At 37.7% G+C, this 24,010-nt stretch overlaps 1 protein-coding gene across 2 annotated transcripts in view; it reads right to left on the reverse strand.

The window, feature by feature from the left end:
• Window positions 1-18,913, reverse strand: part of LOC117407239 (E3 ubiquitin-protein ligase listerin-like) — a 61,878-nt gene extending 42,965 nt beyond the window's left edge. For both annotated transcript variants that reach the window (XM_059028697.1, XM_059028696.1), the window contains exons 1-3: window positions 18,725-18,913; window positions 17,755-17,958; window positions 6,425-6,523 (exon numbers count right to left, since the gene is read on the reverse strand). In XM_059028697.1, the coding sequence (XP_058884680.1) occupies window positions 6,425-6,523; window positions 17,755-17,958; window positions 18,725-18,766 (345 nt within the window). In that variant the 5' untranslated portion in view covers window positions 18,767-18,913. The remainder of the gene's footprint in view (window positions 1-6,424; window positions 6,524-17,754; window positions 17,959-18,724) is intronic.
• Between the last annotated feature and the right edge of the window lie 5,097 nt (window positions 18,914-24,010).

The following is a 24,010-nucleotide window of genomic DNA, read 5'->3' on the forward strand; positions in this document are numbered from 1 at the left end:
TCACGTGCGGTTATATCATGTCCACCCATCCCCTGTCATGCCTTAAGATATATTTAGGGCTTGTGTATTTTTCTGTTTTTATTAATTTCATTTTCTGTGTTTATTTGTATCTATTTTTCAAGTTTTATCTAGATACCTCAATCGTTTTTTTGGGGGCTTTTGCTTTTTTATATACTGCATGAAATTATTGTTTTTGGTTACTTTCCAAAATTCTTGGGCATTTTTTTTTGTCACAATATCTATAGACAGTACTTGCACACTTGTACCTTCTTTCCTTTGCTGTCTTCCACAGTGAAATCCTTATGGTCACGGGCACATATGTGTTTTGGCATTATTTTACATTTAGCGACAATTTGCAATTCTGCTTTAAATTCCATCGAACTGTAACATAGCTTTAAATCTCACAAGCAAGAACAATGCTCATTTTCTAATTGTACTGTTTTAAATCTCGCAAGCGTGTATAAACTTCCCATACAAGGAAGTAGGAATGTCCTGCCACTCAGTAGTTGGGGTGTGTTTAAAGTAGGGCTGTCAATTAATCACAGTTAACTTCTGCGATTAACATGTAAATGTATTTAGAGATTAATTATTTTAACGCGTGTTAATCGCATTGCTGTGTCTTGAGCCTTTCGGCACACCGTACTTCAATCCCGGCCGTGGCAACATTGTATTGAGTGTCTGAGTGCAGTTATTGTTTAAATAGAAAGTTAGTCACTGAACCGCTTAATGGAGCAAAGCACTAAAAATGAATGGGATTTATTTATTTATGTAATGTTTTTGATGGCTCACTGGACAGAAAGATGCTTATTTAAATACTGTCAAAGTGAGTTCCAGTATTGGGCTCCCGAGTGTCGCATCCAGTAAAGTCGCTCCACGTGGAGTGCAGGATGTGCCTTATAGTCTGGACATCGTGAGTTTGAGTCCAGGCTATTCCTTTGCCAACCGAGGACGGGAGCTTCCAGGGGGCGGCGCTCAATTGGCTGAGTGTTGCCCGGGGGGAGGGAGGGTTAGGTTGGCCAGGGTGTCCTCGGCTCACCGCGCACCAGCGACCACTGTAGTCTGGCTGGGTGCCTGTGGACTTGCCTGTAAGCTGCCCGAGAGCTGCGTTGTCCTCCGACGCTGTGGCTGTATGGTGAGTCTGCGGTGTGAAAAAAAAAAGCGGTCGGCAGACGGCGCACACTTCGGAGGACAGCGTGTGTTCGTCTAAATTTATTTTAAAAAAAAAAGTGAGTTCCAGTATCACACACGAGTACATCTAGTCTGCTGTGTGTTGAAAACGCCTTCATGTCTGAAAATACACTAGCAGCTCTTCTGCTACAGACAATAACAACAACAAATTAAACCCACCAGTTTCGACAGAAATGCAGGATCACTGCAAGCCCGTATCAAGCTAAGTATGATAATACTTTTTTTTTTTCAAATGAGTTAGGCTGCGTTTCTCTTTTTTTTTTGCGCATAGTATGTTAAGCCTAAGAATTGTTAGTTTGCAGTTTTTGGATATGATGACAGTTTTTTTTTTTTTTTTGACGTTCTCTTCAGAATTAACAGTTCATTTCCTAGAAGTGCTTACTATATTTGCATATTTATAATTTTATTTAAAAAAAAAAAAATTATTTCAGTTCACAATCACATTTAAAAATATACATCCTATGTGTTATGTTTTCTGATCTCTGTATGCTGCTGATCAAGCTTGAACCACACATTTTATTGTGTTGGTTGTATTTTTAATTTCTAAATTATTGCCCCCAGTAAATTTTGGTGGTGGTCTCAATGGGTAAATTTCCTGGTAAAATAAATACATAAATAAATTGGGGATGTTGTATCAGTTTTTATTGGTTAAAACCGAAAACCGTAAGCTCTAATTACACTGTACTTGCAAACTGGTAGGAAATACTTTTCTACATTGCATTAGTGTTTATTATCATTATTTGTCCATCTTATGATAAAGGTAAGTTTATGTTTTTTCAGTTCACCCATAAATGCAATACAGCACCTCTTGTATGTTACATGTGGGAACAATATTTCTAAGTTTAGCTTATGTTAAACTGTGCAGAATATATGCTATTAAAATGTAACAAAATGGCGTAGCAGTAAAAGCCAATACTTTCAGCGCAGGGAGCTACGTCCTCGCAGGCTCGAATCTTGGCTGCTGGTTGCTGGGCCGGTGGGATGCCCAGTAGCAATGCACCTTGGGGAGGTTTCATTTTCTGTTCAGGGATCTCGCCGCCTCTCTGTCTTTTCTGCACTAGGCTTTCGAATGATAGACAGGCCATCAATTCAATTAAATTTATGTTGGTAAATGGAACCTGTCTTTCTACAATAGGTTAAACCCTAGGCTAGCTTTTTCAACACCTCTGCCTAAAATGAAAGAAAAAGCAAGATAAAATGAACTGACACAATTGTTTGCATAATTTCTATACATTTAAATCTATAATGTTTATCATGATATCAACGGTAAATGCGTTATTTTTCAGACACGACACAAAGGTTCTGTAATTTCTCAGACGCAGTGTTTTTTAAAAGTTAGTAAAATGACAATATGTAAATATGTAACTTATTTAAAGATTCTTGGATTCTTTCTTTTTTTTCTACTGTAGACAAAATCAATGTAAATTAGTAATAAAATCGTTGCATTAATTTGAGTACGTGTGTGTGTGTGTGTGACTGAGGGTTTGTAAATTAAAGGGATATGTATATGCAAGTATATAGTTTTGGTTTGAGGTTTAGCGGTATGCATTTTTAAATATTTGTGTGTATGTGCTAGACTTACGCAGTTTTCGAAACTTACGTGGCTCTAGAACTCTACACATGCTGTTTATATATATAGTACTGTGCAAAAGTTTTAGGCAGGTGTGAAAAAATGCTGTAAAGTAAGAATGCTTTCAAAAATAGACATGTTAATAGATTATATTTATCAATTAACTAAATGCAAAGTGAGTGAACAGAAGAAAAATCTAAATCAAATCCATATTTGGTGTGACCACCCTTTGCCTTCAAAACAGCATCAATTCGTCTAGGTACACTTGCACAAAGTCAGGGATTTTGTAGGCATATAGTCAGGTGTATGATTAAACAATTATACCAAACAGGTGCTAATGATCATCAATTCAATATGTAGGTTGAAACACAATCATTAACTGAAACAGAAACAGCTGTGTAGGAGGAATAAAACTGGGTGAGGAACAGCCAAACTCAGCTAACAAGGTGAGGTTGCTGAAGACAGTTTACTGTCAAAAGTCATACACCATGGCAAGACTGAGCACAGCAACAAGACACAAGGTAGTTATACTGCATCAGCAAGGTCTCTCCCAGGCAGAAATTTCAAGGCAGACAGGGGTTTCCAGATGTGCTGTCCAAGCTCTTTTGAAGAAGCACAAAGAAACGGGCAACGTTGAGGACCGTAGACGCAGTGGTCGGCCAAGGAAACTTACTGCAGCAGATGAAAGACACATCATGCTTACTACCCTTCGCAATCGGAAGATGTCCAGCAGTGCCATCAGCTCAGAATTGGCAGAAAACAGTGGGACCCTGGTACACCCATCTACTGTCTGGAGAAGTCTGGTCAGAAGTGGCCTTCATGGAAGACTTGCGGCCAAAAAGCCATACCTCCGACGTGGAAACAAGGCCAAGCGACTCAACTATGCACGAAAACACAGGAACTGGGGTGCAGAAAAATGGCAGCAGGTGCTCTGGACTGATGAGTCAAAATTTGAAATATTTGGCTGTAGCAGAAGGCAGTTTGTTCGCCGAAGGGCTGGACAGCGGTACACGAATGAGTGTCTGCAGGCAACAGTGAAGCATGGTGGAGGTTCCTTGCAAGTTTGGGGCTGCATTTCCGCAAATGGAGTTGGGGATTTGGTCACAATTAATGGTCTCCTCAATGCTGAGAAGTACAGGCAGATACTTATCCATCATGCAATACCATCAGGGAGGCATCTGATTGGCCCCAAATTTATTCTGCAGCATGACAACGACCCCAAACATACAGCAAAAGTCATTAAGAACTATCTTCAGCATAATGAAGAAGTCCTGGAAGTGATGGTATGGCCCCACAGAGCCCTGATCTCAACATCATCGAGTCTGTCTGGGATTACATGAAGAGAGAGAAGCAACTGAGGCTGCCTAAATCCACAGAAGAACTGTGGTTAGTTCTCCAAGATGTTTGGGCCAACCTACCTGCCGAGTTCCTTCAAAAACTGTGTGCAAGTGTACCTAGAAGAATTGATGTTTTGAAGGCAAAGGGTGGTCACACCAAATATTGATTTGATGTAGATTTTTCTTCTGTTCGCTCACTTTGCATTTTGTTAATTGATAAATTTAAACTATTAACATGTCTATTTTTGAAAGCATTCTTACTTTACAGCATTTTTTCACACCTGCCTAAAACTTTTGCACAGTACTGTATACAGTATATATATATATATATATATATATATATATATATATATATATATATATATATATATATATATATAGTCAGTTTGAGAAATAAACTGTTTTCCCTGCAACAACTGACCCTGCTTTAGTACAAAACTCACACTACATTACTGTTTATTTTATTATGGTAACGTCTTCATTTACCATGCTTGCTTCTTTGGCTGAAGAGATATTATCAACTCATCATCTAACTAGGTAATCTGCTGCGCGAAACAATATTGTGGCCGCCATAGAAGATGCAACAGTTTGTGAAACTCAAAACTTTATTTAGGCTCACTACGGTTTAAATGCCAAAATAACACAGGTTTGCTGCAGTTCACACAAAAGAAATATATTAAAAAAAAACTTTTCCAGCTTGTTACGGTAACCTTTTCACTTCCTTTTTTGTTTAATTGTTGAACTTTTTGCTGCATTATAACCCTTAATTAAAAAACATCTTTATATTAAAGTTTTCAGGGCATTTTGTTAATTTTGTTAGTGTATTTTTATTTGAGTTTTTCGCTGTTCTTGTTCTAAATTTCTTGAATGCAGCTGTTCATTTTAAGCAAGTTGTTTACTCAACAGTACTCCCACACTGTTGCATGAATCTGGGGTTACTGTATTCTGCTGGTGTTAATATAGAGCACTTTTCTGCACTGAAGCATTCTGTAGATCAGCTGACAAGGTTTCAGCTGATACCCCATCATGCCTTTCTTCTTACAGCCTATACATAACCCCCCAATATCTCCAACAAGCACCTGGGTACATATTTTTACTGTATCTCAACAAAAGGAATACGTTTAGCTATTATGTACTATATATCGTCTTTCAGGATGCTAATACGACAAAAAATGGACAATGATAATACCCCAAAACAATCGTAATATTTTTTTAACAAAGTAGCTGGAGCAAATATAGTATTAGGCGGTGGATTGTGCCAGTCGCTGGCTTATTTTGAAATCCCTGCACCTTTTAAAGACATTCTATTTTCACCATCAGTGTATTATCAAATAAAATACTATAAAAACATAAATACATCAAAAAATAACAGACATGTTAAACATTATATTTGTCCCCCTTGGCATTTATTACATTTCCAAAGAAATCTCTCAGTATTTTCTATCGTTGATAAATGTATTTCAATTAGTTTACGTTTTAGCCAGTCCTGAAAGATGGTGATTGCCCAGTTTGTCCCAATATGGGAACAGAAGCAACAAAGTTGTTTAGGCTATATTAAACGTTTGCCACATGGTTGTGTTTTTTTTTTTTTCGTTTTGTTTTGTTTTATCATTTTCTTTTTGCAATTACATTCAATTTACTATAAAAAAATATAATCCTGTCTTAAAATGTTTATTAAAAGTTCCACTTTTCCACAGTAATTTTACAGTGAGCTAGATTTTTTTTCAATTTTACAAACAATATTTGTGTTTTTATGTTTCGCTTTGCCAGTGTACAACTTATTATCAAAATGAAACCATGGCGTAAAGTTAAAAGCCTAAGCATATTGTTTAAAAGCAATACTTCACTTCCTAATGTATGCAGTACTCACACAGATCATGTTTTACTCACGCAGACAGTTCAGTTCTGCTTACTGCTCAATGCAGCGCTCCTTCCTGCTTCACTGGGTCACGGACATAATTATGATTATCGATAATTTAACCAGATAAATTTATTGCTGCAAAAAAATTATGATTATCAATATGATCGATTATTGTTCCAACCCTATTAGCTCCACTGCTCAGCTCTCATCTCCGTTTTATTTTTATTAACCCAGTGACCAAAAAGTGTGCTGTTGGCAGCCGATTTCAGTGACAAATAAACAAACCAAAAACCTTTTGCAGGTTTTGAAAGGAAATCATTATTATGTATTATTATTATTATTATTATTATTATTATTATTATTATTATTATTAAATAGTTGAGTATCTTGCAGTTAAAAGAGGAAAACCAAGTAAGAATAATAATACGCATGTTTATTAAATATTAATAATAAAATAAATAAACTTACCATTGAGATTTTGCAGTATATTCTTGGCCAGTAAGGAAGAACCCCTTTAACAATCTCTGACTCTCTTTCTTTACACATTGTACCAAATTCTTGTACTGCCTTAAGGAAACATAAAAAATGATTTTAGTTAAAAAGGGTAAACATTTAATCTGTTTTTGCCTCATATCAATCACAATGGCTTGGAGGACAGGAAATGAAGGATCATTTTTTTAATCAAATACTATTGAGAAAGCATGGGGGTATTTTTAACATTAGAGAGAGAGAGAGAGAGAGAGAGAGAGAGAGAGAGAGAGGAGAGAGAGCTGTCCAGAACCTTTCAATTAAAATATAATGTGGTGTTTTGCTGTACTAATATAACAAACTATGGGTGACTATTATTTTATATAAATTATCATGTTATGCACAAATGTAAGAATTGGCTTTCTGTGCTGATCTACTTTTTTCTTTTAAATAGCACATATCTATAATCATTTGCATGATTTATTTTAACTGCAAATATATATCCTGCTCGCTATTACAGTTGTGTTACAGGATTCATTAATTTATCTGGAATGTAATCACAGTTTTATTATTATTATTATTATTATTATTATTATTATTATTATTATTATTATTATGTATTTCTTAGCAGACACCCTTATCCAGGGGGACTTACAATTGTTACAAGATATCACATTATTTTTACATACAATTACCCATTTATACAGTTGGGTTTTTACTGGAGCAATCTAGGTAAAGTACCTTGCTCAAGGGTACAGCAGCAGTGTCCCCTACCAGGGATTGAACCCACGACCCTCCGGTCAAGAGTCCAGAGCCCTAACCATTACTCCACACTGCTGCTTCTGTTCTCAGGCTACATCCCAAATTCTGGGCCTCTGTTTTTTTTTATATCAGCCGAGTTTTTGGGATGTTCTGCTCTTACAAATGCCAGTCCAGTTTCTAGGTCATGCTCAGTTTACCATACAAATGTATACCAGAACTGGATCGTTTAAGAGCAACCCTTAGTACATGAATCAAAGTTAATGTATTTTGTGACTCTCCGCATATTTTTTTTTAAGACACAGAAATCAAATTTAAATGTTTTTTTAAAAAGTGTATTTCTTTATTATAATGAAAAAATGACATTGCACTGAAATAGATACATCAACATGCAGGTGTTTTCCTTTATTAAATGTTAATATTAAAACAACTTAACATGAATATTATTGTATTGTATTGGTCAAATAGTCCTTATCTATTCCTGATAGTTTAAACTGTAGGCTATACATATTGTTTAAACAGGTGGATTATGGAAAAAAAGAAATACATTGACATTATTCAGCAGGTTTCATTCGACTTTATGAAGCAACATGAGTTCATTCTATAGAGTGATGCAACACTTCTGGCCTCAGCTGTACACTGAACTAATCAAGCTTGAATTAAAACCTGGACTGGAGAGAAACTGATATGCAATAGGAGTCTTATTTCCCTCCCTGAGAAGCTGTTAATGTTTCAAATCATGACTCGGTGGAGCGTTTCTCATTATGTTTCCACAGGATCAAACGCTGAGCAAGGCTGGTCTAGAATGCAGAATGTAGTCAGGACTTTACACACCGCTTGTTTCATAAAATAAATACATTCTTTTTTTTTTTTTTTTTGAACAAATGTTTTTTATTTATTTAAAGAGAAAAGAACAACATGGAACAATACATAACACAACATAATATAAAAACCCAAACACAAACCCCCCCCCCCCCCCCCGTTGGTGCCCCCTTTCCTCTATGGATTCCATCCCACTGGGTCTTATAATAATGACCTGACAATGGTCGCAGCTGCACTCCATGCCTCCACAGTCCCCCCCCTGGCACCATGGATTCGAGCAGTAGACAGTTCCATATGGATAATGTCAAGGAAAGTGAGGAGCCAATGTTGCCAAGGGAGGGAGTGGGGCGGCTCCCAGCGGAGCGCCAGTAACTTTTTAGCTGCTGTGAGGCCAGCCAACCAAATCCTCTTCTGCTGCCGTGAGAGATCGAGAGTACAGTCATCATTCAGGAGAAGGACCCGAGGAGAGCATGGAATATTCGTGTTAAGAATAGTGGATAATGATGAGGATACTCGGGACCAAAAGTGAGCCACATCTGGACACTCCCAAAACATATGTAAAAAAGTACCCATAGCACCCTGGGGGCAGAGCATGCACAAAGGGCTGGGGGTAAGTCGCATTTGAAAGCGTCTGCGAGGGGTTAAATATACCCTGTGAAAAAAATTGAAATGAATCATTTGATGATTAGGGTTCCTGGAAGCCAGATTTATGTTGTCCCAGAGAGTGCTCCAGCAAATCTCGTCATCTCCAAAATTCAGATCTCTATTCCATATAGTAAAAAGTGCTAGAGGTTTATAAGAGGTCTTTAAAAGAGAGATGTAAATGGCTGAAGCCAACCCTTTTGTTTTGCCCTGTTTATCTAATAAATTGTGAAGTGGGTGCATAGGCAGCTGTGCTCCCCAGGGAACACCATAGGCACGCATTGCAGAACGGAGACGTAAATAGAAAAAGAAAGAAGATCCTGGCAAGTTATATTGAAGTTGCAAATCGTGGAACGCACGCAGACCATTGTCATTAAAAATATCCGCAAAGTTATGTATACCATTATTACTCCAATGTGAAAAAGAGAAAGGAGAATTGCCTGTGAGGAGTTTGTAGTTATGAAAGATCGGTGAATGGGAATGCCATTTAGTTTGGGAATTTGTAAGTCTCTCTACCAGACGCCACGTAGCAATTAAATGAGAAATAATAGGGCCAAAGCGCAATTTACACTGTCTGAGAGGGACATTGGCGTAGATTAAATCTTGGAGTCTATAAGGGGAGATTATGTCTTCCTCAAGAGGACGCCAAGATACAGGAGTATCAGGAGCAAGCCAAACCGAGATTGGGCGTAGAATAAATGAGTAGAAATAAAATTTAAAATTTGGGAGAGCCAAACCCCCCATGGATTTTTCGCGCTGCAAAGTGGAAAATTTGATGCGTGGTTGTTTCCCTTTCCATATAAACTTGGAGATACTTGTATGCAGTCTATCCCAATACCCTGAAGGGGGAGATAAAGGAATCATTGAGCTATAAAAATTAATGCGAGGAAGCACGTTCATTTTTACGATGGAAATCCGAGCCTGAAGAGAATTCGGAAAGTGCGTCCACCTGTTCAAATCTGCATTCACCTGTTTAAAGACTTTACTAAAGTTATTTACTGTGGTATTATGTAAAGAAGGATAAATCTCAACACCCAGATATTTGAAGTGTTTAACCAGCGGCACTATCGAGGGTATGTTGGTTCTTGTCATTACAGAATTTAAGGGTAGCAATGCAGATTTAGACCAGTTAACTTTGTATCCCGATATTGCACTGAAATCATCAAAAATAGTCAGCAGATGAGGTAGGGATTGGGAAACATTGTCTACGTATAATAATATATCATCTGCATACAGCGATATGTGATGTTGGGTATTATTGACAGAAATAGGGGTAGAGTCAGTTGATTGACGGACTGCCTGAGCTAGAGGTTCAAGAGATAGGGCAAACAACAAAGGCGAGAGTGGACAACCCTGACGAGTGCCCCTAGAGATAGCAAATTGGGGAGAACACGATTGGCCTGTCAAGACTATTGCGGAGGGATTGGCATATAAAAGTTTAACCATATCAATAAACCCGGAACCCAAACCCATATAGTCCAGAACTGCCCACAAATAATCCCATTCGAGTCTATCAAATGCCTTCTCAGCGTCTAATGAGAGAACTGCACATGGGGAAGCAATGTCAGCAGCAGCATGTATAATATGTAGGAGACGGCGGATGTTATCAGACGCAAGGCGAGTTTTAATAAAGCCTGTCTGATCATGATGTACTAGTTTGGTCATATAAGCCTCAAGACGACGTGACAGCAGTTTAGCATACAGCTTGATGTCCGAGCCAATCAGTGATAGAGGTCGATAGTTCGCACAGGAAGTGGGATCTTTGTCCTTTTTCAGCAAAAGAGATATAACTGCGCTATTAATATCTCTCCGAAATGAACCCTTGTCAATAGCAGAGTGTATCATATCGAGCAACAAGGGGCCTAGTTGGGGCCAAAAAGTCAAATAGAGTTCAGGAGGGAGACCATCAATGCCAGGGGATTTGCCCTTCTTCATGTCTTGTAGTGCCTCCCGCAGCTCAGCTAAGGATATAGGAGCACCAAGCACGGCTGATTCTGTAGGTGAGAGACGAGGCAGTTGAAGGATTTGAAGGAAATTCATATAGTGCTGTCGATCATGTCTAATGTCAGAACTGTATAATTTGGAGTAGAATAAACGAAATGAAGAGTTTATCTGCATAGGATCTGTCAATAATGCCCCCTGTGAAGATTTGACAGCGGGGATATCTGCAAAACGTTCATTGTTGCGGAGTTTCAAAGCCAACAGGTGGCTAGGTCGACTGCCATTGAAGTAATAGTTTTGTCTAGACCTATGTATGAGAAATTCGGCACGATGTCTAAGTAGTACATTTAGGTCTTTTCTAAGCAGATTAACTTCCAAGGCTATAGAATCAGAAAAGGTTAGTTGTTGGGCATGTTCTAAAAAAGCTAATTTGGATTCTAATTCAGTAATTTTGCTGAGACGAGACTTATGTAATTGAGAAGCAAATATGGTGGAATTATCCTTAATAAAGCCCTTAACCGCATCCCATAAAATGCGGGGGTCATCAACTGAGCCCCGATTGAAATTAAGGAACTCCTCCAATTTAGATTGAAATTGCGTTCGGAACAATTCATTTTGTAGCAGCGTGGAATTGAAACGCCAACGGGGGGCACGCTTAGGCCTATTGGCCAGTACGACTTTACAGAAATTTGCATGATGATCAGATAATGACATAGGCAATAGCTCAGCAGTGCGTATTGAGGAAAAAAGAGCCTGGGAAGCAAAAATGAAGTCAATTCTGGAGTATGATTTATGCTTCCCTGAAAAAAAAGTAAATTCCCTAGCCGAAGGGTTGAACACACGCCATATGTCTACCAGGGCCAAATCCGACACACATTTTCTTAAAGCTGTGGATGCCAAAGACTGGGTATTCGTCTCTTGTGACTTTGATCTATCAAGCATATAATTCATGGTAGCATTCATATCTGCACCGAGAATTACCTCAAATTCAGCCAGCTCTAGCAGAGATTTCGCAAGTGAATTAAAAAAGTCTGGATCGAACGTAGTGGGGGCATACACCGATACAAAGGCAAATTTTCTACCTGAAATAATAGTTTTTAGAAATGTCAGTCTTCCTAGATCGTCACCTCCTGATCCCAATATAGAAATCTGAAGATTTCTTCGCAAGATAATTAAAGCACCTTTAGTTTTGTTTTCTGCAGCAGAAAAAGCTGCCACATAGTAATATTTATTGGCCAACCTAGAAACATCATGTTGTATTAAATGAGACTCCTGTATCATTGCGACATCTATCTTTTTTCTACGGAGCAAGTCCAAACAGCTAGTGCGTTTTGAGGGAGTATTTAGGCCATTTACGTTCCATGATAGAATAGAGATATTAGACATAAGTATCAAAAATCAAAACCGATGCCAGGATCAAGCAGATAGTGGTTTGCGTGAATAAGGTGTATATACCAGCAGCTAGCAGAGAGCAGAAAGACAGAGTGTCAAAGACAGTAGTGCAGTCCATAACCCAGCTCCTCAAGAGGGCACCAACCCAAACCCCCCCAACCCCAAACACCCAAAATAACAACAGAACCACCCCCCCCAAAAGATAACCCATTAGGAAGAGAAGGATCCCCAGTTGGGGATCCTTTGCAACCCAGTTCCCTTCCCATATTGAATCCGTGACACTTATACCGGCAAGGTGCGCAGTCAAAACGCCATTTCCCATCTACCTATAATACAAGCAGGTATAAAAAAGCAAAGAATTCCCCCTAAAACACAAGTAGTAATAATAACATATCATTTAAAATAAATAAATAAATAAATAAAAGTTAGAAAAGGAGTAAATAAATAAATAAATGAATGAATGAATAAATAAATGCAAATATAGACCTCTATGCCACATGAGAACAAGCCTGACTCGCGTAGTCAAAAATATGTATCTCAAAAAAAAAAAACAAAAAAAAAACAAAAAAATGCAAAACCCCTAGGCATCCATAAATAAAGCGAAATCAGGTCAGCGGACATCGCAAATTGTGCCAACAAACATATATAAGTATCTAATAATGGCTGCAAACATGAAAAAATAGCTTATAAACCACTTATTTGACTATGAAAGATAAACGTGTAGTCTCTACATAGGCTGTTTGTAACAAAATATGAGCCTATACTCAGTTCACAGTGAATTACAAAAAGCGAGTCCAGGGTCCTTTTGAGCAAAGATATGAAACACAGAATCAGTAACATTACCCAGTGCTGCAGGCACAGGGAAAAAAAAACAAACAAAAACAAAAAACCTGTAGTTACTGGAGAGAAAGAGAGTCTCACTAATCTATCCGATGAGGAGAGGTGATCTTGTCGTGCAGAAAAGCTTCAGCTTCTTGTGGCGATTGCAGTAAGTGCTGACTCCCGTTATGAAGGACTTTGAGAACAGCAGGGTACAGCAGAAAGTTCGGGACACCAGCCGCTCTCAGAGATCTCCTCACCCCAGAGAAGGCATTTCTCATATTCGCTGTCATAGGGCTAAAATCCGGAAAAAAACTTAAAATGGAGCCCGAGGCGGAGCGAACAGGACCGGCTTTCCTATTCTCCTGCAGGATGACTTGGCGGTCTGTATAACGCAGCAGTTTAAAAATAAATACCCGAGGCCTGTCACGGCCTCCAGCTTTGTTGCCGCCGTAAATGCGATGTGCACGCTCCACTTCAAACTCACGCTGTGCCAAACCAGGAAACCAGACAGGGATTGAACGTTTCACAAATCCTATGGGGTCGTCTTTCTCAACCCCCTCCTCCAGATTTACAATACGAATATTCGACCTCCGCGATCTGTCTTCCAAAGAGACCACCTTGCGTTCCAGAAACTCCAGTTTCCCATCATGAGCATTAAGGATTTTCTTTTGCTCTCGTTGCTCGCCCGCAACCAGATCCAGTTTCGAGATCAGCTTCTGAACAGTCGATATCTGGATCGTCAAGTCGGCTCTGAGAGCAGAGATCTCGGTTTTGAAAAGCAAGGCCTGTTGCTCCATTGACTGAGAGAGCAGCTCGGCCATCTTTGTTAGTTCAGGCGAATCAAATTCCCTGAATTTCTTCCCTGATGGAGACGCGGACGGCGAGGGAACCAGCTTCCTACGAGCACTCGACATTATGGGTGAGTTATAAATGTGAAATAAAACAAAAATAACCGGGGGAAATATAAAATATGCTAAATAAAGGCAGTGGGGAGTAGGAGCTCTAACTGTTTAGTACCATCCCGCTAAACAGGTCACGTGATCTCCAAAATAAATACATTCTGACTGGAGACGCATTATATTTAAGCTAGCAAATGACCAACATAGGGGAATAATTCCTTGTTTGAATTAAAAAGGGCGCTATGTAAATCTGGTGATACAGAGGAATAAACCTGTTACAGCGTCAAACTAGTCAATTAGCACACTGCTTTCTGTGCTGTGCATCATTTGCTGGAGAGAAAAGAAAGGCTCATTAAGTCAATCTTGCTAATCGATTAGATTTCTTTTTTTAATGACATTTAGAGGCAAGTAGTTTGGTTAGGAATATACGTCAACAACTACCAAGCTATTTTATAATGTCAAGCTGTTTAGAATGTCAGGCATTTCCATCTGTGGACTATTAGAAGTATGTACTGCAACAAAGTATCAGTCTAGACAGTTATTAATGCTTTTGTGGCCAGTGTAAATGTTTCCAAGTGGGAAGGACTATACAGTTAATGGTTGAGGGGCACATTTTTACACATTACTTGTACTTTGCACAAGAAAGCCTGTAATCTCTCACTAGATGTAATCATTTTACAATGTATTTATTTGTTTCCATTGTATTTGTATAGTCCAAATGTTTAAACTATATATAGCCTACAACTTAAACTATCAGGAATAGATAAGGAATATTTTAGCAATACAATAATATTTATGTTAAGTTACTGAAGGGCACTGGTCTCTTAAAACCCAAAAGTGAAAGCGATGATATAGGCCTTTATTGTATTTTTATTTTTTTTGCATGTGACAGGTGAATAAAATATGTTGAGCTCCGCCATTCTATCAGGTCTGACTATAGATATCTTTTTTGTTTTAGAATACGATATTCCTTCTCAAAAATGTGTTTTAATATTAACCTTTAATAAAGGAAAACACCTGCATTTTGATGTATCTATTTCCTTGCAATGTCATTTCTTCATTGTATTAAAGAAATAAGCTTTTTTTAAAACATTCTGGGGAAGAGTAAAAAATACATTAACTTAGATTCATGTACTAAGGGTTACTCTTAAATAAATTCACAATCCAGTTCTGGTGTACATTTCTATGGTAAACTGAGCAAGACCTAGAAACTGGACTGACATCTATAAGAGCACAACATCCCAAAAACTCGAATTCCGAACAGCCCAGAATTTGGGACGTTCTCTGAAAACCAGATCGGCCCAGAATTTGGGACGTTATCTAAAAAGCAAATCGGCCCAGAATTTGGGACGTTCTCTGAAAACCAGAGCGGCCCAGAATTTGGGAGGTTCTCTGAAAACCAAATGTGATTACATTAGAGATAAACTAATGAATCATGTAACACATCTGTAATAGCGTGTAGGATATAGATTTGCAATTAAAATAAATCATGCAAACGATTATAGATATATGCTATTTGAAAGAAAAAAGTAAGATCACCACAGAAATCCAATTCTTACATATGTGCATAACATGAAAATTAATATAAAGTAATAGTCACCCATAGTTTGTTACATTAGTACAGCAAAATACCAGATTATATTTTAATTAAAAGGTTCTGGAAAGCAGATATCTCTCTCTCCAATCATAATGTTAAAAATGCCTCCAAGCTTTCCCACTCATGTTGACGCCATATTCCTGTGACAGACAAGGACCAATGAAAACATGAGACTGTTATACGGTTCCATCCCAAAAACCAGGCCTGTGTCATGCCTCACTTTACAGATACAATTAATATCTGATCCCTTCAGAGTTGCTATGGTGTCAGTGAATTGAAGGGGAAAAAAACAGCAGTTTCTCAAATCTGGTAACCCTAAACTAGAAACTGAAAACTCTGATAGAAGTTTAGTTAGACACCAAGTCGAAATGGTCTAAACTCAGAAAAATAGTAAAATATATGCAGTCTTTTCTCAAATTACTTTGTTTAATGCCTACAGTAGGAAAACAGTGCAGTACTGTGTAACTGATTACTGCACTGTTCCGCTACTGTAGGCATTCAACAAACGCATTAATTAAATTAGTGAAGTGCTCCCCCAGTGCTTTCTTCCACAGCAATATGTAAGAATCTAAAACATGGTATTAAAAACTGAAGCAATACTTAAATAGCTGCCATCTTTCAAGACACCTTGCAGGATATTGTAAACATCCTGTTTACAAACCATATAAACGAGCCAAGTGCGCCTGCAAACTGTGTTGTGAACAGAAACAAACTTGGTACTTGATACATTGTTTCAAACAAAACTAACCCAGTGTGAATGCAGCCTTAACCGAGGGGACACTAATCTACATGTTGCCAGAAAACTGTCGAAAGGGAGATTTTTTTTGCGGGCAACTTCATCAGAGGAGAGTTGATTTTGTAGAAGAAACATTACATCATTGGATTAGTCAATCAATGAAGTGTCATGTGACTGGCGGCGAAGCCAACGTGAGACTGTCGTCAGTGAAAGTCTCACGATCGATTTTTTTCCATGGTGGGTATTGTATATAATTACGGATATAAAAGTTAGTTAACTTGTTTACAATTTGCTGGTCTCCATTAACAATAACATGAAATAACCAGTGGTCGCGTAATTAACAGCTTTTTCTGAGCTTAATTATGAAACAGAACCAGCTCAATTTGTTTAATGGGACGTCACCTGATTAAAAATAAAAAACAAAAACTTAAAGCCCTACTTGTGTGTGTTTGCATTTACTGTTTCCAAAATACTTGTTTCTTAGCAATATGGACCTCTGTTAATATGGGGCATAACACATTATTTTAAAATGAGATACAGTGCATGGTGGGATACTATCATATTAATTTCCGCTGTTCATTGCGCTGCTAAGATCTGTAATTTAACTATTTTAATAGTAATAGTGTGTGTACGCATTTCGCCCGACTAAACATGAAACGGTACTACCTTAATCAATACTTTTATATTGCAGAACAATCAAGTATTTTATGGTCATTTTGCTGCAGTGTAACAGATTACCGCAAACATGCATGTATGCGTCCCTTTCCATTCTGTGCGTCCCGTGAACGCAAGACAAAATATTTTTCCGTCCAATGGATTTACTTCGCGTCTAGGACACAAAATTTGGCGTTAACGCGACCTCTGTAAAGCCATTATATTTGATCTGTAAATGCACCGCGGTTCTAAAAGGTAAACAAAAGAAAAAAACTGATAAGACAAAAGAGTCAATATGTCTCAAAGGATACGGCAAAACAAGTACTACAGAGAGAACGTTTATATTTCTGTTCCAGTAAAAACTAACACAGATGAAAAATAGGGTTATCTGCAGTTTTACATGCTGCGTCATAATAACTACAACTACCTGTAGTTAAATTATTAAAGGCTTCCTTTGATAAATAAAAGCATTTTTAATTTTTTTTCTTTTAGCGGTAGTAAATAGATTAAGTGAGTGTTGTTTTTTTTATGGCAAGGAGTTTCAATTCTGGGTAGTATGGTGTTTTGAGGGCTCGTAAATATAATCTGGGTTTATTGGAGAACGAAGTAGAAAGGTTACCATGAAAGTAGAATCAACATTGTAGAAGCAACAGATTTCGTTCTACATTATCTGGCTACATGTACACTAGTGCCCCTTTGGCTTTAGTAGTTGTCTCTGTTTTAAGGCGAGGGGACACTGGTTGACATGTTGACAGAAAATGTAGCACGAAATCTGTTGCTTCTACAATGTTGATTCTACTTTCATGGAACACCGTCGCCATTTGTTCTCAGCCTTTTGCCGATGAGATAGCCAGTCACATGACTTTTCTCATGACTTTTCATGAGAAAACAAAGTTGCTCAAAACTTGTAGTCACTTTCTAAAAAAAAAAAATCTCCCTTCTAGTTTTCTGGCAACATGCTGCGTAGTGTCCCCTCGGCTTTACACTGAAAATATAGTCGTGTGTCACTCTCCAAGTTGCCCCAAAGTCAAAATCCCATACAATGTCTGATGCAAAAGTAACAAACCTTTAATTTTGTAATTGTGTCTCTTTTAGAAAGTTTCCGTAAAACCATACGAAAGTCTGCATCTACAAGATTGTCAATTTCTTCTGCCCCGTAGACTGCAGGAACATATCCCAGGTCATTTGATGATGAGCCAAATCCAACAAATCCAGGCACTGCACCCCTTTCTCTTGCAAGCAGTTCTGCAGCTCTGCCACTGCTGGAAGGCTTTACACAGAATTAGAAAGAAAGTTAAAATCACAACATTGATTTAGAAAACGAGATACCAGATAACTTTCCATGAACATTTTCTGGCAACTTATTGATGGGGGCATTTAAGCAACTTCAGCTATCTGCTTTAAAATGTCCCCTACCGATTATTGGCGACCAAGCCATACAGTCACAAAGCTTTGAGCCTTTGCCAAATACTCTTCATTTCACACATCGAGGTCGTTTTTTCTAATGTGAATTAGCCTGTCCATACATACTGTATTTTGCTGCCATACCCTTTTTTTTTTTTTTTTTGGTGGTGTCAGCTAGGGCCAAAGTCGAATGTAGAAAATACTACACATCCTACTGGTAAGATTATGAAGCGAGACACACACACCGTTTTTACTATTTAGGCTACAATACTTTAACAAGACTTTTGGACATTTACAATTTTATAAATCCTCAATAATGTATGCAATTTGACCGATCATTTCTAATAACGTGTTAAATCTTAGGACGGACTCTAGGCTAGCCTATATCGGTGGATTTAGCCCCACATGATAGTTACAACAAACGAGTTCAGTTCACTTGATCAAAGTATTAAATGGGATTTAAAAAATAACGTTATTATTGTTTTGTTATTTACTGAATCTGAATGTCAAAGATGTTAAATAATAGTTGTTATGCATTTGAAACAGCAAGATAACTACATGCGTGGTTTTCTGGTGCTTGCCTAATTAAGTGAAAGTGTCCAGATGTTCTTGTTTTAATATAAAAATCTTACCCGGACATTTCCTTTGGTTCTCTGTTTATTTTTTCCTCCCATTTTTGGAAAAATTACAAATGTCTACAGATCACGTGAAAAGAAATCGACCTGTTTAAACATATGAATTTCAGTACTTGTGCGTACACAACACAGTTTGAGTCAGGAAGGTTGAGTTGAATGCACACGGAAACATGTCACTACAGTCGTAGTAAGGGCGAAATCAAAAGAAGCCATCTTTACTCCTGGAAAAAAAAAAAAGACCGGGGCGGGTGTGCTGTGCGAAACAGGATGAATCCGTGCAGAATGCGAAACGATATATATATATATATATATATATATATATATATATATATATATATATATATATATAATTATGGCTCTACTTACAAACCTCTAATTAAGTAAAGACAGTAATATAATATAGCACCTTTCATAGTCGACCACCATCACAAAGCACTTTACAGAGGTAGGCTGTGAACTGTGCATTATATATAGAGTCAGTTATAACAGGACATTGTCCACAGGATGGAGCACAAGGATGTTAAGTGACTTGCTCAGGTTCACACAGTGAGCCACTCAGTGGCAGGGTGGGATCTGAATCTGGTTGTAAACCCTGGACTTTAACCACTGGACCACAATACCATATGTTGTTAATAAACACATAATAATAAATACTGATAATAATACTGTAATAGAAAGGGATACGGTATTTTATCATAAAGTTTGCATTTACATTTTTTAAATGTGCAATATGTTCTCGCACCCAGATAGGCAGGTTGTGAATGATGGAATGTCACTGGTCCACGACTGTTACCAACAGAAGCTCATTAGCGCCACAAAGAAAAAAAAAACATGTATTGCATTATTTCGGAAAAATGATTGTGTTATTTTACAATAAATAGCTTTGTTAATTCACAACACTCATGCCACTATTACCATCTCTTCATTTTGCTTTAACATGGGTTGTATGGGAGACCTTGCTCGTGGTAGCCTGTAGTGGCTTAGCTGTGGTGGCCTATGCACGGGTTGTAGCTCTCGACAGGCGTGACATTTGAGACGGAAATAAAATCAACAGCAGCACGCAATGTTGGTCAGACCAACTGGAGAAGAGAAGGGTGATGAATGTGGTAAGTTTAAATTCGTCCCATGTGTTGAATAATGCCCATTATTAATTAAGAAAATAGATGTGAATGACCTTAAGGCTTAATCTGAGAAACATTTAATGTAAGGACAATCATATATAAATCGTATTTGTGTTCACGCACAACTGAAAATATAATTTAGTAATAAAAAATGAACCTAAATGTGTTTATAAAAATGCACAGCAAAACTGTGTGCGTCATAGCATAGGCCACCACAGCGAAGCCACCACAGGCCACCAAGAGCAAGGTCTCCGAGCCTGCAGTTATACACTCTTGGGTGCAAGGGACGCAACTCCACCCAGGCCCAGCCCCGAGTCCATTTCTTTTTTTTTTTTTTATCTGAGCCCACTTTAATGACTAGACATAAAAAAGTATAGAGGTGCCATCTACTCCACTGGGATTAGAGAAAAAAAAAAAAAAACATTGCAAGGTAGTATTGGCGGACTGTCAATCAAAACACAAATTCGCAAATCACAGTTGACAGATTGTCTATAGAGGCTGGACGCAGAGCGAGCGCTCTGGCAATAGGGTAGTGTTAAGGTCATGTGATTGCTCTGCTGGGAGATGTGATACTAAAGGTGTAATTTCATGAAACTGAACAGAACTAGGAAATCTGATTTGGCGAAACCGTTTCACCTTCCTGTCGTGGAACGGTTTTCTGTTTTCTCTTTTGGATTGAGGCATAATTTTAAAAATGTATGATATTGCAGAAGTCTACCGGAAGCCATAAATATTAGTACAGTTGGATTTTGAAATGTCATGTTTTTTCAGTTTTCGTTCAGTATATGGAAAACTACAAAGCAGTATGTAATTCAATACGTTAATGTAACATTATTGCAAGCTTCATTCGACTCTGAAGCAAAATTATTTAATTATATAGGGAGATATATATTACATATGATATAACTACTGCTTGGAACTTTCTGTCTAAAAAACAATCATCACAATGCACAAACAGCATCCACTAATCGATGGCAGCCATGATGCTAGATCAGAAATGGAACTATATCATTTCACAGAAAGGCTAAAACCTGTTCCTGTTCCACATCGAGCAAGCTGAACGTGTCTGTCTGTCTGCCTCACAAAATTCCACCTTAACTAACAGATGGTCAAAATTCACTGTTAAAAAAATAACATGCTTTTGGGATATTATTTTGTTAAGTATGTTGAATAGAATGAAGTTTTTGCTTATTAAATAATGTTAGAATATGTTTTATTGAAAAAAAAAACAAAAAAAAAAACGGTTTTGACCAATTCAGATTTTGCTGCTGACGTATTTATTTTCAAAAGGTTTTCTTTAGGTTGTGCTGCAGAGGCGCTGCACATTTTTCTCTTTTTTTTTGGGGGGGGGGGGGGGGGGGGAGTCTACTTCACAATCTTGCATCAGGGCCGAGTAAATCCTAGCACCAGCACTGGTTCACAGCGCCATTTGGCATTTTCTATCTGTGAACTTTAATAGTTAACCACCCTGTATATTGCCGTCTTTGTTTTAAATTGGTTACCATAAAATTGTTAAATATAGCAAACTGTTTTAAACTTAAAATGCTGTCTGAATCTTTGTTAAAGTATACTGTAACAGCACGTTCACGCAGAGATTAAGAGACTGAGAACTCTCCGAGCTGCGGCAGCAACAGGTGGGGGTGTGGTTGTTTCCTGTCTGGGTTTTTATCGGTTGTCTTCAGTGCCTTGTGTATTCTTTTTATGGTGGCTTGTTGCCAACCGGTAGGACTGTATTTAGGTAGCGTGGTGACCTGGTTGTGTTGTTGTCTGTCGTCGGTTCCAGAAAGGGAGTGTAAATAAAGAGCTTGTTGTGTTAAGAACATAAGAAAGTTTACAAACGAGAGAAGGCCATTCAGCCCATCTTGCTCGTTTGGTTGTTAGTAGCTTATTGATCCCAGAATCTCATCAAGCAGCTTCCTGAAGGATCCCAGGGTGTCAGCTTCAACAACATTACTTGTGAGCTGGTTCCAGACTCTCACAATTCTCTGTGTAAAAAAGTGCCTCCTATTTTCTGTTCTGAATGCCCCTTTATCTAATCTCCATTTGTGACCCCTGGTCCTTGTTTCTTTTTTTCAGGTCAAAAAAGTCCCCTGGGTTGACATTATCTATACCTTTTAGGATTTTGAATGTTTGAATCAGATCGCCACGTAGTCTTCTTTGTTCAAGACTGAATAGATTCAATTCTTTTAGCCTGTCTGCATACGACATGCCTTTTAAACCCTGGATAATTCCGGTTGCTCTTCTTTGCACTCTTTCTAGAGCAGCAAAGAAGAGCAACTGCATTCCCGACTAGCGTCTACATTACAATACATTTTATGAGAACAAATATTTCACTAATGTACTACAGACATAAATCACATCATTTTAATAATAACACTTTTTGTATGACATACCATTAAATTAATTAACATAAGACTATTTTTTGTTATTGTCTATTATTATCATGGTGATTAACTTTACCCTACTACCCTGTTTACAAAGGGTGGTAAGGTGAAGTTACAGTATATTTCTAAACACCGAAAACGGTATATTATTGTTTGTGTTACAAATAATAAAATAAAATTAATGAATGCATTATTTTATATATGTGACTAATCATGATTTTATCATGTGATTTATTTTTATGTGCAATTATATTTATGCCAAAATATATAATCATTTTATAAAAATTGAACAGGAATCTGTATGACTCCCGTGTCAATACAGTTGAGTGGAAATTGTCTTATTTTTTGTAATATAGTTGTAATATAGTCTATATATCAATATTGAAACCGTATTAATTATTTCCGTTAATACAGTATATGTATTTCACGTAATGCATGACACTCAAATTAGCTTATTGTTATTGTGGATTTAAAACAAACATGCATGCATTTTGAAGCAGTGAGGTATGGTACAGCATGGTACAAAACATGGTAAATGCACAGGATTGCTTCCTGTAGTACTTTTAGTTTAAGGGAGCCTACATATACACTGACTTGCTTACAGTATGATAGGAACGACATTGTTGAAGCAAAAACTAAGCGTTTGTCAAGGAGTGACTAAAAATGTAGTTTTTCTAAATTATATACACTGCTGTGCAAAAGTCTTAGTGTGCAAAATGTTGCATTTTTCTACTGTGATGCATTATGAGCACCAACAATTTGCTAAAACCTCCACAAGTGTTTTCTACTATTAGAAAACAATTGAGCGTGAACAGCTCAATACTACAAGGACTATTCAACCATTGAACATGTCCAGATAAATTATAATAAGAGAGTAGGACCCCAATAAAGAAATAAGTTAGCCAAATGATAATAATTTTAATAATAATAATAATGTTTTCTGTCGTTTTTCTATTCTAATTATGTTAGGGAAGGTTACCCGGCAAAATATCAGTAGTTCAAGGTAAATATAGGTTTTAAAGTTTTTTTAAAAGAGAAAATAAAGAAATTAATTGTTTTTTAATGCGATAGCAGGCTCTACCGTGTGGTAGATGACCTTGACTTTCGTTAGCACACTCGCCTATGGCTCGGGACGTATAACTCCAGTCGCGGTCATCTACCACACGGTAGAGCCCTCATCGACGGGCTCTATTACTTAATTATAACAACCTTGACTTGCATAAAGAAGGAAAAACATTGAGTGAAATAAGTCGCATCACTTAATTTTAAAGGTGTGGTATCTGAAGCATAATCAATAAATACAGAGAAACATCATCTGTAATTGACAAACCCAGGACTGGAAGACCCAAAAAGCTGTCTAACAAGGATGAGCAATACTTGAAGATAATATCCTTAAGGAATAGAATAGAAAGATTGACAACAGAACTGGCAGAAGGCACAGGTGTTGTTTTCCATCCATCAACAGTCCAAAGCACCTTTGACCATTGTTCTATAGTCAAATTCTGTGTTCTTGTGCATATTTTAGCCTTTTAATCGTGTTCCCCTTTCTTAACAGAGGTATTCTTACTGCTAAGTTCTGATTTCAAGAGTGACCTTCGTACTGTTGATTTGATGGACAACAACAGCTGTAGTGGAGGAGGAGGAGGAGGAGGAGGGGAGGAGGATGGTGGAAAACAAAAATGCAAGATAGAGAACAAGTGCATGACTTGGAGTTTAAATAGATAGTATATCAGATATTATTGGCAGGACGGAATGAGGGGCCCTCACTCCTGCCCCCC

Source organism: Acipenser ruthenus, chromosome 8 (assembly GCF_902713425.1).
Source record: "Acipenser ruthenus chromosome 8, fAciRut3.2 maternal haplotype, whole genome shotgun sequence".
In the NCBI taxonomy this organism is placed as follows: Eukaryota; Metazoa; Chordata; class Actinopteri; order Acipenseriformes; family Acipenseridae; genus Acipenser; species Acipenser ruthenus.